At 33.6% G+C, this 17,925-nt stretch overlaps 1 protein-coding gene across 3 annotated transcripts; it reads left to right on the top strand.

Moving 5' to 3' along the window:
• The first annotated feature begins 306 nt into the window (after positions 1-306).
• LOC128202847 (uncharacterized) lies at positions 307-16,332 on the top strand. 3 transcript variants are annotated; one of them, XM_052904006.1, is made up of 10 exons: positions 307-323; positions 4,450-4,601; positions 6,209-6,284; positions 6,884-7,003; positions 10,231-10,405; positions 11,206-12,066; positions 12,330-12,508; positions 13,448-13,582; positions 14,662-14,791; positions 15,845-16,332. In XM_052904006.1, exons 2-10 carry the CDS (start codon positions 4,461-4,463, stop codon positions 16,014-16,016), a joined length of 1,989 nt encoding a protein of 662 aa, XP_052759966.1. In that variant the 5' UTR covers positions 307-323; positions 4,450-4,460; the 3' UTR covers positions 16,017-16,332. The 3 variants fall into 3 exon arrangements, with proteins under 3 accessions (XP_052759966.1, XP_052759965.1, XP_052759963.1); XM_052904005.1 differs by lacking the exon at positions 307-323 and adding an exon at positions 342-449; XM_052904003.1 differs by lacking the exon at positions 307-323 and adding an exon at positions 3,377-4,115.
• The last annotated feature ends 1,593 nt before the right edge of the window (positions 16,333-17,925 follow it).

Below are 17,925 nucleotides of genomic sequence, written 5' to 3' on the forward strand. Positions count from 1 at the left end.
AACAAGCTTGTGAAGGATAAAGCTATACAAATATGAAATATTAAAATATTTAATATGTAAAAATATACGACCAAAAGTGGCTTATTTGTCTATTATGTGTATCATAGAGTACAAGAACACATTTTTTTATTATAATTCTCAGACCAAAATATCACCTTAAGGACCGAATCGCTCGTGTACCTGCGTACACCTAGCTCTGGGCAAAATGAAGTGATAAGTTCTTAGTACGGAACTGTACGGCAACTATATTAAAAACCATATCGTTATCTTATGAGTTGCTCCCCTTGTACTAAAATTTGTCATTAATTTTCCAATAAGATTTGGTTAGAAACGATTTGATACAGCGTATTCTTCATACAATAATTGTCTTTGATTGATATTTAGTCTAATTTTAAATCTTTTTATATGAATAAATCGTAGCACTTTGACATGGTGCAGCTGAACCACGCGTAGGAATTTACATGTTATGAGAAGATTCCAAGTTTAAGGGACTAAATGCTTCGTTATTTTTTGTTATTTTTTATTTTATAAATTTTATCATTTACACACCTTTATGAACACTCTCAAAACAGAAAATACGGGTGTTATTTAAAGTGTACTAGTAGCAGTTGTTGGGTTCTGCATCATACATTCAGGATATTGATATATCAAATGCTTTTCTAGGATTAAAATTTGTAATAAAGGAAGATTTTATGATCTATCAACAGCTTGAGCTTTTTATTCGCATAAAAGGAAACACAGGCAAAATATGTTCACATTTTTAACATCAGGGATATAGGTTGCATTTTTTCTTTTGGGATGTGGCATATTTGCAGACAATGATTGACAGGACTCTCTTTGAAGAGTACTGGTTGAGAAGCAGTTTCCGACAGTTTTTATATGTTTTTATTGAATTATTTATACATGTTTAAATAACTACTAAAATTGTTCATATTTAAGATACCTACAGCTCAAGCTGCTATTGTCGATATATTTTTCACATGTGTGACGTCACATATAGTGTATCTAATAGGGGCGCAAAGAGGGTACTTACACTGTTCTGGTTAGCTTGTGATGAGAAGCAGTTTCCGACAAATCGAATGCGGGTCAGATTTAATGTACCTATTGTGTGTTGTTATAATCCGTTCATTTAATATACTGAATATAAGACTGTTATAAGAGAAATATTATTTAAATTGTTCAGCATTTATGAAAAATTTAAACCTTAAAATTTACTACAGCCAATTCATACTCAATATCAGGCAGACACTGAATATCAATAATATTTTGATTCATTTCTGATAGAAACTTGTGTTTGTATACATTTAAGTGAATGTGGGTGCGAAACTAGCATGACACCAGTGTTCACAAATATGTACACAATGATCATCGTTTGTATAAGCCAATTTAGGAAAACCTTGTAGCTATTCATAAATATGCAAATTAGGTTCACACGCATGCGCAATACACTGCGCGTGCCGATCCCCCACGTGCAAGTTTGTGTACAAAATGAAAAATAAACATTAAACATTAAATAATGATAAAAGTTACTGACGTGTCTCAATAAGAATTTCAACTTTTGATTGCCTAGTAACCATATAGTTAAATTGAAGTACCTTCTTTATGAAGATCTAAAGAAAGTACGCGAAAAGGCGATTTGTCCGAAACTGCTTTCCGTCGGAAACTGCTTCTCAACCAGTAGTCAGTTAGTCATAGATTTTTTATCAGACACAGTGAGCTCCCCTGTCATCACACTTGCTTTAGAATGACTTTAATTAAGCTGTATAATCTCGAAATCATACAAGCTGAAAGTCAAGCGATAAAAAAATTAACTTTCTTATCCCACTTAATTGATTATAACATCTTGGGTTATCACAGTGATGTGTTGACTTTGTAATATGTTTGCCAAAACATTCAATAATTTAATTCTCAGTATTTTAACCCTTTACCGCATAATTGCATGATAAATGTGCTTTTATCTATTCCCGTATGATTACTTCAAATGACCCCTTTATTCACTTCTGCATGATTCTCGACCGATTCCCACATGATTGTGCCAATTGTTGGTTAGGGTAATTTATAAACATATCTGTTGCTTATTTTTTCGCAACGAAGGCGTTTTAATGAAGTGTAAACATCAATAAAAAATAACTCACGAAAAATAGACTATGTAAGTAAATTTGTATTTAAAGATTTAAAGAAAATTATGACTGATAGTGACTGGGGAGAGTATAAAATCCGGCCCTATAAGGCCTCTACGAAGGTATAGATAAGAAGAACACGACCCTAGGGTCTAACCTTTTTAAATCTTTACTAATTAAATAAATTTTGGTATCGTTGTTAAGAAGAAACAACCAGCTCTCAGAAAATGTTTGTAAAAAATATGCTAGTATTATCTTAAAGTCATCGTTAACCCGTGACTGGGGTTAAAACGTGTGTTCAAAATTCACAGCGCATGTTTGAGTGCGTTTTTGCCATCTTTTTTATAATGTAGAATTGCCAAACAAGTCATAAGCAATTTTTATGTAGCAATAATAAATATCATATAAATATATCCTATAGATCACACGTGAATGATGTCACAGGCCATGGTTCAGAACTGTGTCAAAATTGCTAATTTGCGATGCATTTAACAGAGTTGGGCTTGTATATAAACAAATGTCATTTGTCACTTTTGTTTTCAAAAATGGAATGGTAATCCGGCAATAGAAATGTGAACCTACATGTATATAATGTATGTTAGATTATCAAAGTTAGTATTTTTTTATGAATACCCGGATTATAATAATATCATACTATGTGACATGACCCAGTTTTACAGCTGTAAAAACATGTGTTCTCTTGTTCTCGAGAATAACACAAAAATGCTGTTGTAGTTGCCCATGCATTTCAGACTTTGATTTATTCTCATGTTGACAAAGTTTGATTATATCATAATTGAATTTCGGCACTTTATTTGATAGCAATATTAACAATATCTGAATTGAATGGCTTTATTTAGGGCAATATCTAGTACAATATCTAGTATGATGTTGAGTTCATCAAATCCATTCATAAGAAACCCGAATAATGTGTGAACCCGGGTGCCAGAATCTGACCAAGCAATATTTTTTGTTTGGATCTTAGAATTAAAGATTGAATTCAATTAATTTAAAACACAATGAACGTGCATCGTTTATTTATTATATATCCTTTTAAATAAAACTTAGGTCATTGTATTTAAAATTTAATACGCTACAAACTTTTTATACATCTATAATTGATTAAATTTAAAGAAATACTACAAAAATAAGTTTGTAATGTATAGCTGTCAATTTCAGTCTATTATATGAAATAAACTGAAACATCTTCATCTCTTTACATGAGTTGTGTTTGTTTATAAATAGTTTTCCAAAATAAATTAGATAAGAGAATAAAAATTATTGGATTGGAAATTTAATTACCTGCCAACTTAATATTGATCATGAATATCATAATAAAACTAAAAGAAATACTAGAATTTTTTTAAATGTTTAGGGGTCAATTTTCCAATATTCTTTTATAATAATCTGCTATGCCGTAGGGATGCTTATAGGTGCTCATTATATATTGAGTACTGATAATCAATGTACTGATAAGCCATACATTGGCAGACCTAATATGGCTTGGTTTGACATGAGGAGAAGGGTTAATTAAAGTTGGACATCTTTTGTTAAGAATAAAAATCGATTAAAAAAGCTTGAAAAATTGAAAGACAATTGCTTTTGAGCTTGAAATGCACTAATCGTGTACTTAAAAATTTTTTGTATAAAGTTCTGAATTTGATGTTCCCCCGGTACATAAACTTTCATTTAACTTGTCGGGTGAGAAAATCGCTAGCAGTACGTACTATACAGCACCAGTAAAATATTTAGGAATACAATAATGGCGCCACCCATGATGAAAAACTAAACAAAGAAAAAAAAGTTAATGATACAGGAACGTTAGGAACGATATATCAACCTAATGACATTAGCCGTTACCAGTATATGATTTGACACCAGAACCGGTAATCAGCCTTACTCAAACCACAGTGGTAAAAAAATAAACGAAACGATCCATAAACAAGTTTTAATTCAAAGGGGCCACTGATTGAGGTGTGTCACCTCCCGCTTCGAGTAAGTTGGTATCTGTTTTAAAATATTTTTAAGAAATGATCAAAATTAACAAGAAAATTATTTTGTGAGTCATTCATACTAACTTTGGCAATAATACATCTTTCACAATATTTTGTTTAGAAAGTGATTTTTTAATCTATATATATAAATAGCATTGTACATTTCCCATCCAGGGGTCACAGGTTTGATTCCCTGCCAGCCCCAATGAAAAAATACTAAGCGTCTTATGGGAGGGATGTTTAATGGGGGTCCTATGTGACAGTGCTATACACTGGTGCACGTAAAAGAACCAGGGTAGCTTTAACCAGGGTTACGGTACATTTTGTCTATACAGGACTGGGAGCCATGTCCTGCTTCAACTGCTGTGTGGAGTTGACTGAGTGTGAAGACTCTACCAAATACAAGCGCCCAAATCAGTTGTCCAATAACTTACAGAACAGAAAATGGAGCCCAGAATCTGGGAAACCAAACATCTCCATAATGCAGGTGTGATATTAACTCTATTGACTTTACTGTTGTTGTTGTTCTTCATGTTGTTGTTTTTAAAGAAAAAAGTCAAGATATTTTCACAGATCTTGGCAGTGTCAGTGCCATTGTCCTTGTACAAACAGTTTAGCCCTTAAACCTGCACTCTCACAGATTGAACGTTTTGACAACTTTTTTTATTTTTTGTCTTGGAACGAGCCAATTTTTGCGAAAATCCATGGAAACCAGTTATATAAGACTGCTGACAAAAAATTGGATCGCAGTTTTTTTATATTGAAGTTAAAAATATTATGTTTTATGCATTTTTCTTAAACCCGTTAGTAACGGTTTAAGCCATAAAACATTAATTTTCGAACGGAAATATGATAATCTACGATCTGATTTTTTGTCAGCAATCTTTTATCATTGATTTGCAGATATTTGATGTTTCCAAGACAAAAAATAAAAAAAAGTTATAAAAATGGTATATCTCTGAGAGTGCAGATTTAACATGTTAATGCATATTTTATTTACCAGTGACAAAATATCAATTTGTTTGCTGTCAAGTCTTCACAATTCCTGATTCACAGTCCCTTAAATAACTGGGAAAACTGATTAGTGTTGCTGTGCACTTGTTGATTTGATAAGTTACTGAATCATTTATCTTTTTGTTTTCACGGAAGTGAATATAATTATGCTCTGTAGTAATGCATATTTTTGGAGTCATCTCAAAGGGATTTTGTTAGAACACCCAAGAGATTTTGACAAAAACCAAGGTTATATAAATATGTATAGAAAATATGTTGATATATCTTACATTCTGTACCTCTGCTAATTCTAGGGGATTTGGCTTAAAAACCCAGGGGATTTGTTCCTCAACAAGGGGATTTGTTCCTCAACTAGGGGATTTGCTCTGGCAGCAGCATACTTTTTTTGAGTCTATTACTTTTAGTAGGATTGTATTTAAACCATCATTGTGTGTAAGTTTGTTGTAAAAACATACAAGCACTCTTTTCTACATTTTACCCAATCACAAACATTTTTTATTGTCTTATTTTTCAACTTCCGGGGAATTACATTCCCATTCTAGACCAGAGAATGGATATAAATTCCAGGGGATTGATTACATGAAGACCAGGGGATGGATATAAATTCTGGAACAGGGGATGCCATAAATTCCTGGGGATTACATGAGGAAAAGGGGATGGATATAAGTTCTGGGGGATTACATGAAGACCAGGGGATGGATATAAGTTCCCGGGGTTTAAATGAGGTACAGGGGAAGGATATAAGTTCCCGGGGTTTAAATGAGAAACAGGGGATGGATATAAGTTCCCGGGGTTTACATGAGGAACAGGAGATGGATAGAAGTTCCCGGGGCTTACATGAGGAACAGGGGATGGATATAAGTTCTGGGGGATTACATGAGGAACAGGGGATGGATATAAATTCCTGGGGATTACATGAGGAACAGGAGATGGATATAAATTCCTGGGGGTTACATACTTACACTTTGGAAAACAACTCCAATGAGATTGCATTAATTTATGAGAGATCAAATAAGATTTAAATTTCACACATTGACTAATAGTATAAACCCAAATGGATGTTTTGATATTTTGATTCAGGCCCTAGAGGATATTTGTGATGGAGAGGTTTCACTCGCAAAACTGAAGATCCATTCTTCCAGGGTTGTATGTCATGGTAAGTTCTATAAAATTAAACCAGTCTTCGAAATGAGCACATCTTCATTAAATACTTACCATTTCAAGGTTTTGAAGCTTGATTACTCCCAACACCTTGAAGTGCAACTGATAAAAAAATAAAATTGTAGATTCAATTTCTGGTTGTCATAAATATGTTAATGAATTGTTGAATAAAATACATGTGAAGACTCATATGCAAAGAGGAATACTGGTCTTTAAGTATATATATATAATTTTTATGTCATAGTAGAGAAATATGACTAAAATTAAAATGATGGTGAACATATGGTGTGACCTGTTGTGATGGTCAACTGTAGGGTCTGATGTAGGGTCAACTGTAGGATCAATAAGCAGGTCATTGGTAGGGTCAATGGTGGGGTCAACAGGTGATGTCAACAGTCTGGTCAATAGTTGGGTCAATGGTGTGGTCAACAGTAGGGACAACGGGAGGGTCAACAGGTGGGGTCAGAGGTAGTTTTGAATCTTTTTTATGAATACCATATTTTATATCATGCCATGAATAACTGTACAACAACTTACACTAAAGCCTCATTCCTGCTTGAACTCATGTATTATAACCTACATACACTATCGCAGAATGTCAGGTGTACCTGCGTCAGGCAATCAACAAGAAGTGTGAGGTGGACAGATCAATGAAGCAGTTGATCAGCATAACAGACAAGGTGTCTAATGAACAGAGGTCGCAATATTACACAAGTAAGTTAAAAAAAAATTATTGCATAGGTTCTGCCGGTAACTTTATGGTTAAACCAGAGCACTCTTAAACAGTGTAAAGGTTAGTTTACAGTGAAGAAATTATATTGAAACAAGGTGCAGAAAACCAATTTCAATAAGATATATCTCACGCTGCTTTAGAGTTCTCAGGTTCACCTGTAAAGTTATCGGAGAGTTAATGCAATAAATATCCGTGCAACATTTTTATTGAAATGCAGTTTACATCAAAACCCTGGTTTCACCTGAAAAATTACAATATTAAGCCTTCTGACCTTTACCGAAATGGGGTCTAGGGGTTTACAACGATACAACTAACGCTAGCTTTAATAATAATAATAATAATAATAATAATAATATCTTTATTTTAAGAAGGTGACATATTAAGATCATGTACAAAACTACAGAATCTTATTTTAATTTTTTTTTATTTTAGGTATTAATGGTTATTTTCGATATGGATAAATAACTGTGCAATTTTAAAGGCATGATGTGAGCCCTGCTTGAGCCTACCTATATACTGTATGGGAAGGCTGAAGCAGGATCACATGATGCCTTTGACTCATAATATTATATACTAAAGATAATCTATATAAAACAGATTGTTTAAATCTTGAAATGGTTTAATTTTAAACATTTTTTGTGAATTTATTATGACGCAGAATACAAAATCTACCATAATAATTCAATTAATATTGAATCCTTCATTTGGTTTTAAAAATTAGTGTAAAGCAAAGGTAGAAATATTGTATGAACAAGTGTAACGTAACTTGTCCCTTTTCCTTCTGTCACAAAATCTTGGATCATGCATGTCACACAAACTATAATTATGAACCAGGAAATGAAACTTTAAAGATGCACTATTACTCCCAAATAAGATTTACCATATTTAATAAAATTGTTTTAATTTACCTAAAAGGATTACTAAATGTCGAAAACAATGGTTTTTTATGAAGGACATTGCATTTGATTTTAAAAAGAGGTGCAGAAAACACAGTATTTTACCTTATAAAAGGATAGTAGATTACAGTATATCTTTTAGCATTCACCAAGCAGTTGATATTTTTGTGTTTTTAGGTATTAAATACATGGTAATAAACTTATCAGTAATTAATATTTTCCATAAAGGCATTATTTAGTAAGTAGTTGAAGGTTTACACTCAGAATTTATGTTTGTTATACATGTGTATGTATTGATTTTGAATAAGAATGTCACTTTAAAAAACTAGTAAGCAGGGGTTTTCTATGTGGCTGCTTTTTGCTCCTTGGCACTTTTGCTTAGTTTGTCCGTTTTTTAAAGAAAAAAATGGGGTATTGTAATTATGCCTTTCAGGTGTCAGTGGTTTGCAATACTTGAACCTTGTTCATATAACTCATAAAATATTTTTGATAAAAACTTGGAACACATATAGCGAGTTACAATAAACTCATGTACAGCAAGGCCCATAACCCTGGTTATAATTATTGTCTAGGAATACGCATTGTTCTTGAGTGTTGGAGTCAGCTTTGCCGCACTTTGTTTGAATAAAAAACATGCTTAGTTTGTCCAAACAAAACAGTTTTATTTGCAAATTGTAATAACAGATGTAAAATGCCCTTCCTTAAAATGAGTAGTTGCCCTTTACATCTATTCATGAAAATTGATAGTAATTAAGGTATAAGAGGTACTAGCTGTCTCAGCTGTTGACATTTTAAAGGAAAGGTGTTGGTATGTCAAATTTACAAACACCAGAAGCATATGATTATGATTATATATGAAAATTATATTGTAGTTTAATTTCTGTAACTTTGATCACCCCATTGTGTTTGCATTTAAAACACCAGCTTACAATAAGGATATGTACTTGATTATAATGACATGCCTTACAAGCACTGAAACTGGAACTCCTTAAAACTAAAAACAGAATAGAAAAAAGGCATCAAAGCTGGGGGTCAACTTCAGAATGATGCTGTGGATGAGATGAGGTACATCCAATAAATTTCGAGGGATGAATGCGAAAAGGTTCTTAGTGACATTAAATAAAGAAGAAGATAGAACCTTTTGCTTTCACCCCTGTTATTTAAATATAATACTATGGGAACTACAGGGACAAGCCCAATAGCAAAGCAATTAAGGATATCCCTGTTCAGAGACTCACGTTTCAAGGACTAAAGAAACACTTAATGAAAGACACACAGCTGCCATAAAAGAATATTACAACACACACCATCCAAACATCTAAATATATTAGGGATGCAAATGAATATTTGAATATTAATATCGATCAAAAGTTTGGTATTCGAATGTCAAAATTGGTATTCGAATATTTGAAAAAAGATCAATAAAGAGAATAAAACACATTTGCCTACAAAACTGTTGTTGTTTATAAAGTTTGTTTTTCTTCTTTTTACAACGATTGACCCCTAATGCCAGACTTGTAAATGTGATGACTAAAACGCGCGTCATATGTCATTTAGGGTCATATCGAAAGGGTGCTATAAAAAGTTCCCTACTTTTACAAGAACTGGCTAGGAATCAGTTTTAACACCAATGTGTTGTCTTGGCTGAAAATTAAGCTGTGCAACATAGCTCAAATAGACGTGATATATGAATGCCATGTGCTACAATAATGTTGTTAAATATATGTGCTTTAAACTGTTTCTCAGAATGGGGCTGATCATCCTACGGAAAGACCTTCCATTGGCGCAAAACACTATTTGACTAGGAATCCGTCTAATTTCACATTGTTTACTACAAATATAAAGGCAGTGGAATTGAATCATTCAATTGTGTTATTTTTCTGTTTATAATGTATTGCTTTTTTCTTCCTGAAAATGGAAAATTTCGAAGGCTCAATTGGGGAAAGTCAGGGTCCGACCTGCGTACTGGCTATGACAAAGTAGGGTAAAAATGCCCCGGCTATTACTTTAGCAAAAAATAATAGTAGTTTACTACATCTTCTAAAATATGTATTTCGGTAATTGAATATTCCAATATTCGATCGAAAGAATTACCGAATATTTGAAAATCAATTTTGCCATTCGTTTGCATCCCTAAAATATATTCTTGAATAAATATTGGGTTTACTGCCTCGCAACGGTCAGCAGAGCTTGCACCGCGAGATCTCTGGGGGTTATGTAAAAACCATTATTTAATCCATGACTTTGCTAGTAACATCTTACAGTGATGATTTTCAGTTGAAGTTTTCACATCTGACAGTGATGATTTTCAGGTGACGTCTTCACAGACAAGCCTGGACAATGCTGGTCGTGTTTTTGTCAGTTCAAGGAAGGTGACAATAAGAAAAAGCGAATGAACATGAGTACCGAGCTTGTTGATGGTCTGAATGTCATGGAGGGGATTGAATCATTGCTAGGAGAGAAGGCTGACTCACTTTTTGGACTCTAGTAAGTTGCAAACAACAAAGAACTAGGATAATATGGTGATTCTTGCACTTAGATTATTTAATGAACACACTTCTGGCATAATTATATTAAATATATATGTTTTCTTTTATGCAATGTTATGTCCAATTTTCTTATTTTATTTTATATAAGCAAATATGATTTTGCTAAACTTTTGAGAGATAATGTGCCAATGTGTTTTCACTTTTGCGAAATAATAACTGTTAATTGAAAAAGATTAACTTAAAATAACTAGATATATATTTGATATTCTGAATTTCATTTGGTTTTTTATAATAGCATGGTTTTGTCAATTGTTGTCAATTTCTACAACAGCTCTGGCGTTGTCAGTTTACCACTTTCGGTTTAATCAATAATTTTGGACTACTTGATGTGGAGTATTTAAACTTGGTATGAACATTGCTCATAATCAATGACCCCTTTAGATTAGGATGTCAAGGCCATGGTCCATTTCTTGAAAAATAATGGTCCTGACAGCCAAAACTTTTTTTGCACAATTCTAATTTTAATAATTGTGCTTATACCATTAATACAATTAAAACTACAGGGACAGGCCCAGAAGTCAGAATATTTTATGAATAAACCATGGTTAGAGGCAGAAGGCAAGGATGCAAACAACAATAATTTGAGACACAAATGTATAAACACAACATACACAAATGCAAACTCCACACAAAATAGCTGTATAGATAAATGATGGAATTCATCCCGTTGGAAGGGTTAGTGAAACATGAGATCACTTCAATGAATAGTTTTATTACAAATGTCTTATCTTATTCCAGCCCCAGGGCAGTGTACATCTGTAAGGATTGTTTCAATCTTCTTCGGCATGTCATTAAGTCACAATGTGTGTTTGAAAGCTACCTGACAACCTTTAACAGCCAGACAAATGAAAACAGCACCTTTTCCAAGCTCTGTAGAGGTGAGATTTTGGACACCAATGACGACAGTGTTGTCATTGAAGACTCGGCGTTACTTATTGCTGAAAAGATCGATGAGCAAGCTCCTGCAAATGATGACTCTCAGACTACTGATAAGGGTGGAGTAGATGAAGTGGAAATAGAAAATGATGGTTCACAGGAAGATCTGTTGAGGCAAGATTGTCATACTCAAGATATTTATGTATCAGACAGATTAGATGACCATTCAAAGCATACAACCGAGGTTGAAGGTCATGAAGGTGATCAGAGTGTTGAATATCATGTTCATGGTGACAGCGAAACAACTGATGTTATACACATGGCTAGAGCCATTCTGACATCCAAATCATCATCTGGTGAAACTCATAGTGGTGAACAAAAGGTTCTTGAAAATGAAAGGCATTCTTCTGTAAGTCTTGATGCTGTTCAAATGAATGTAGTTGACTACCAACCTGATTCCCATCATAGTTCAATATTAAAGAATCCTAGTGACATTGAATGCATTCAAACAATGGAATATCTGAACAAAATTGAGGAACAGCAATCGAATGACAGTGAGGTAGATCAAATTGTTTCAAATTCAGGGGATTTTAAAAGGACTGGTAGTAGAAAGGTCAGAATAGTAGTTGATTTTCAGAAGAAACAGATTGGCACAGTCCAGTCTGAAGATGACAACATGCCTGCTAATAAAAGACAGAAAATGGATTCAAACCTTATGGAAAGGTATAAATCTATTTAATGGATTGAAACCGTATGGAAAGTAATAAATAATAAATAATAATAATAAATTTATTTAAGGCAACATCAATCTTTTTAGGAAATGCTTTTTTGTATCAAGGTCGTTATGGCAGAAATCATTTTATTTTCAGTTAAGTAGTAACAGGTCAGGCAACAGTACAAATGAGTTCTTATTGGTCAGTTTTACTCTCATGCATAAAGTGAAAACATATTAATTTGTAGGTAATTTACAAATTTGATACTTGCAGAGACCCTGATAATGACTGGGTGCTGTACCGAGATCCAGGAGACTTCAAGTCTGTCATTATACAGATGATATTTGCAGAGGCTGGTGTAGCTTACCAGGAAATGGCTTTGGAGGCTTACAGCGCTGTTATTGGAACACCAGAGGAGTTTCCAAACCCATCATGTTCTGTGTTAAGGAGAGGTAAGCACTTTCATTTGTATCATATCTGACCCTAATATCACAGAAATACTTAAGTCAAATCTCAATCTCAACTCATTTTATATCATAGTATCAAAAGTTATTCAAAATGTGTTATACACTTTTTAAAAGCTCATTGAATTTCTCCCATAGAATATGTTGATTAAAAAATTTGGTCAAGATTCCAAAGAAAAATTATTTAACACCAAGTAATATAATTGAGTACAACTCGTTGCTTTTTAACTTTTACTCAAGCTAATTTTTTTGCTCTAGAGTATGTTTCCATCCACACACGCCATTAGGAATACGTTTTTAAACAGAGTATAAACATACAAGATTAAATTTGGCCATAACTAAAGATGTTCAAACGAAACTTGGTTCACACATTGCCTGATGTTCAATAAGGCCAAGCACTTTGGCTTTGATTTTATTTCTTTTGACTGAAATACATGTAATAGAAATAATGACTACAGTCAAACATGGCATTTGCACCACAGCACTAGAGTTAATGCCCTTATATTATTTTTATTATTTTTTCTCTGATATTTTATTAGCTTATGATTCCAGGGGCCTTATTCATAAAGCTTCTTAGTGACTATTTTAATTAAGTGCAAAATTGCATTTTCTTATTTACTTATTTATTATTTTGTACACCAAAAATATGAAAATAAGCAAGAAAATGGCCTAACCAATATATCCATATATGAATAAATCTGATGAAAAGGAGAGTATTTAAAATATTATTTTTTTCAAAATTACAAAATTTTACCAAGTTGAAAATATACACTAAGATGCTTCATGAATATGGTACCAGGAAAAATTAAAGCTATCAGCCATCTCAATTATCTGCACTTATCTGGCCCAGCAATTTGACCTTATCCTTTCTATAAACTTTTATCTGTAGCCTCATTTGATTATAAAGATCTTACCCTATCACTTTAGGAACCTTGAAGTTATCAGCCACCCCAGTGATCTGCAAGTACCTCGCTCAGCAGTTTGATCTCTACCCTGCAAACGTTCACGCTCAACTACAGGCAGAGCAGATATGCAGCAACTGCCATGACTTCATAACTGAAGGTATAGACTCTGAATGATTTGCAGGGCACTAAATTGGCTAAGAGCTGAAATTGGACTTTGGGTGAGAAGAAATCACCATTGTGAGATTTTATTCAAAGGAAGCTGACGATCTGTGTTGGATTAAATCAGACCAAATAACAGTGATCTGTACACTCACTAGCAAGCAGTATCACTTCTCTCTCCCTACCAAGTGTACTTAATTCTTTGCTGACCAGTGTTACACTGAATCAATGTCCAGCTTAAACTTAGGCCAAACCAAATTGATTTTATGTTTATCCTCGACACTCTCATGAGAAAACAAACAAGTGATATCCTATGCAGAATATTCAGCAGAATGGACCAGAGCCTCCCAAGTCCTTTCTGGACCATTCTTAACTGTTAGATACATTCCTCATTGGCTAAAATATTTGGAGCACCTTGTTTCTGCAGGCAAGAATGTATGCAGGTATAGGAATACTCCTGACATCTATTGTACAGCTTGCCAGTTTAAGATACATTTCCACTGCAAAAAGAGAAGTGACAGGGTTAAGCAAAGAAACCTGAAAGGGTTGAGCAAGGAAACCTGAAAGGGTTGAGCAAGGAAACCTGAAAGGGTTGAGCAAAGAAACCTGAAAGGGTTGAGCAAAGAAACATGAAAGGGTTGAGCAAAGAAACATGAAAGGGTTGAGCAAAGAAACATGAAAGGGTTGAGCAAGGAAACATGAAATGGTTGAGCACAGAAACCTGAAAGGGTTGAGCAAAGAAACCTGAAAGGGTTGACCAAAGAAACCTGAAGGGGTTGAGCAAAGAAACCTGTAATTGCTGAGCAAGGAAACCTGAAATGGTTGAGCAAAGAAACTTGAAAGGGTTGAGCAAAGACACCTGAAAGGGTTGAGCAAGGAAACCTGAAAGAGTTGAGCAAGGAAACCAGCTGTTAGTGTAGTGGAAAAAATATTCACCCACACACCATAATTCTCTAATTCTAATGATTTTTTTGCTTATTATTTTAATGACAGATATATGCATATATGTTGTTTACAATATTCTTTATGGAAAATTGATTATCTCATGTTATTAACTGTACAACCTCAACTTTTCAGCTGAACTTCACCAACATCTACCAAGCAACAACCTTCAACAAGAGTCCTTGAGCCTGTTTCAGACTGTTAGACTTCCCCCTTGGCTGAAATATTTCGAGCACCTTGTTTCCGCGGGCAACAGTGTATGCAGGTATAGGGCTACTCTTGACTTCTGTTTGTACAGACAAGCTTGCCAGTTTAATGAACCATTGGCGTTTGTTTGATGCCTGGCGTCCTCTTTATAATTTTGTTATTATTTCAAGGAGTAGTATTTGCTGATTTTTAATAGTTACCACTATGTACCCCGGTACAATAAATGAAAATTGAAAGCCTGTTTTTGTTCTTTCATGGTGAAACAAATTTGTAAGGTAAATTTTTTTCTATGATGTTTGCATATTATTTCTCTAACTTTCAAATCCTTTTAATCCTTTCTTAATTTCTAAAACTATGATACCCTAATAATATGGGGTCACTAAGCAACAAAGTTCACATATTACTACATAGGACAACTTAATGTGACCAATATTATAAAATTAGTATGTATTATTATGTACATTAATATCACTCATAATTTGAAATCTACCAAGAGGGTTATTTGTAGGGCTCCGGGGGCTATCTCAATAGAAAAATTGAAATTGCTTAACTTCCATAGTTTCATTTTTTTTTCTATAGCATTTCTTTGAATAGAACTTTCGCTGGCATTGAAAATGGACACAATGTTCGGGAAATATTTTTTATGTATTACCACCTGTCACGTTTATACAGATTTAAGATAATTGTAATAACAACTAATTTTTTTTATTTAATTGTGTCCCAGGAACATAAGTGTCTGGTTCAAACACTGATCAATGCTTGACATTGAATAGAAAGTACTGGATTTTAATGATAACTTGTGAAGGAAGCCAATAATTATTGTTATGATTGGACAATAACAATAGGGATTTGTGCTGAAATTGACCATAACTTACTTTTCATTCCAAAATAATAAGGAAATGTTAATGATCTAAGAACAACAGTTTTCTGCATTGCCCATATTTTGTAGTTATTCGGGTTGACTAGTTACGTGCCATTAAATTGCTCCCCTGTCAAATATGCTATCATAAGGGGCCTTATCATCATTTGATGGTTCTTGTATCACATATTACAGTGTACATATCATAATGAACAGTTTGCAACTTTATATACATTTTTTGTGTATTTCCAGGTATTTATTTGATGACAAGCTGAGCTATGCGGACCTCGTGCTTTACCATGCTATTAGATATGCAGAGAGATTTCCAGCGGTGAACAACACAGCAGGATGTGTACAGAAGCTGAGACTTTTTAAAAGAGAAATTGATTCGAGACCTTGTGCAGCCACTTTTCCTCATACTTGAACATACCTTTGATACGATTGTTAAGACCTGGGCCCATGTCAACAAACAGTCCCAAGTCTCAGTATGAAAAAAATGTCCAAAAATATGGCATGTATGACTTTCCAGCATTGTTGACAATTCATGCATGATCTGTGTTAATACTAGTAACTATAGTGTTCAACAAGTCTTACATGTGTAGCTACATTGAACCCATTTCAGGAATTTGAGTCAAATTTATAGTCATGTACATAAACATCTTGAAGCTCTTGGGTCAAGTTTTCAACAATTATTTATTAATATTGTGATTGAATTTTGGAATAAAATAAGTGTACAAGTATGCTTGGTGCTGTTAATTGTTGTAAATGTTGCCTTTTTATGGCCTTAAATGGTGGCATTTATTAATCACACTGTCCATGCATGCACTTGTGTGTCTGTCAGTTACATTCTTGTCTCAGCATTAACATTGTTATTATTTAATGGATTCCACTGTATCCTCCTAATAACTCATAGCTGTTGATCCTGGGACATCGAGACAACTCGTAACTTTCTCCATAAATCAATGTTTTTGAGGTATTGACTTCAAACTAAATACACATATTGACTGTGTTGAGGAGATGTGTTGTGCAAACATACAACATGATTTTGTGAATTGTATTTTTAGCGTTAAACCCTTATATTATTTTTTATTCTTAGTTTTATTCACTTATCTCCATAACTCCATATGTTTTTGAGTTATTGACTTTAAACTTCTTACACAATTTTGGTAGAGCAGATGTGCTGTTCAAAGGAAACATTATTTTCTGAATGATTCTAGCTCTACTGGCCAAAAAAGCTTATGTGAAAGCGCAGTGTCGGTCGTCCATGCGTCTGTATACAAATGCTTGTAAAAGCAATACAGGCTTCATTTTTTATTGTATCTGAATTAAACTTATACATAAGTCAGATATCCATATGAGAGCTTGGTTACTCTCTTAAACCATCCAAATCATTATGAAATACTGCAGCCATACAAAATTATATTCTAAGGGAGATAACTTGGTTGTGTATTATTGTAGTAGTTTTATTTCCCTTGTGAGAGACAATTTTCTTCAACATTGCCCAATGGAAACATGATTCGTTCCCTACGAATGAGAGTTACATAAAAAGTCATGCATATGCTCTCATGGGCCTCTTGTTTAGAGCTATTGCACTTTTATTTTTTATTATTAATTTTTTACTTCTCTCTATAACTGCATCTGTTTTTGAGGTATTGCTCTGCAAACTTCACACACATATTGACTTGGTTGAACAGAAGTGTTGTGCAAAAGAAACAGTATTTTACCCCTGACAAACCCCAAAATGTAAAGGGGGTAAATTCGAATTACCCTGTGGTGGGTTGGTTGGTCCCTTACAATTTTCCTTGTCCGAAGCGCAACTTGAAAACTAATAGATGGAATTTAATTAAACTTTATATAATTGTAGAACATGATGAGAGGTAGTGCATTGTATAGGAACCATAACTCTGCTTTTGCGAATTGAAGCTTTTTTCCTTTGTTACTTTTTCATGTCCGGACACGTGAAAACTACCAGATTTAATCTAATTAAAACTTCAAATAATTGTTAAAGGACAATAAGAGGAAGTGCAGTATAAAAGAGCCATATCTATATTTTAGCAAATTGCAGAGTTACTGCCCTTTGTTGTGTCTTTTTGGTGTTCAACTTTTGTCCGGACTATAACTTGAAAACTACTGGGTGAAATTTATTGAAACTTCATGTAATGACAAAGCACAAAGAGAGGAAGTAAAGTGATTAAAATCCATGGCTATATTTATTTTTTAGAGTTATTAGCCTATGATACGTTTCTTTTGTCCGGAGCATGAATTAAAAATGATTGGATGAAACTTCATATAATGGTAAAGCACAATGACAGGAAGTGCAGTGTACAAGAACT

The sequence above is a fragment of the Mya arenaria genome, chromosome 9 (genome assembly GCF_026914265.1).
Source record: "Mya arenaria isolate MELC-2E11 chromosome 9, ASM2691426v1".
In the NCBI taxonomy this organism is placed as follows: Eukaryota; Metazoa; Mollusca; class Bivalvia; order Myida; family Myidae; genus Mya; species Mya arenaria.

Excerpts from the sequence above, each read along its gene's own strand:
- LOC128202847 (XM_052904006.1), top strand. The coding sequence starts at position 4,461 with ATGTCCTGCTTCAACTGCTGTGTGGAGTTGACTGAGTGTGAAGACTCT. Across the intron at positions 4,602-6,208 it reads CAAACATCTCCATAATGCAG|GCCCTAGAGGATATTTGTGA; the intron begins GTGTGATATTAA and ends ATTTTGATTCAG. Across the intron at positions 12,509-13,447 it reads ATGTTCTGTGTTAAGGAGAG|GAACCTTGAAGTTATCAGCC; the intron begins GTAAGCACTTTC and ends CTATCACTTTAG.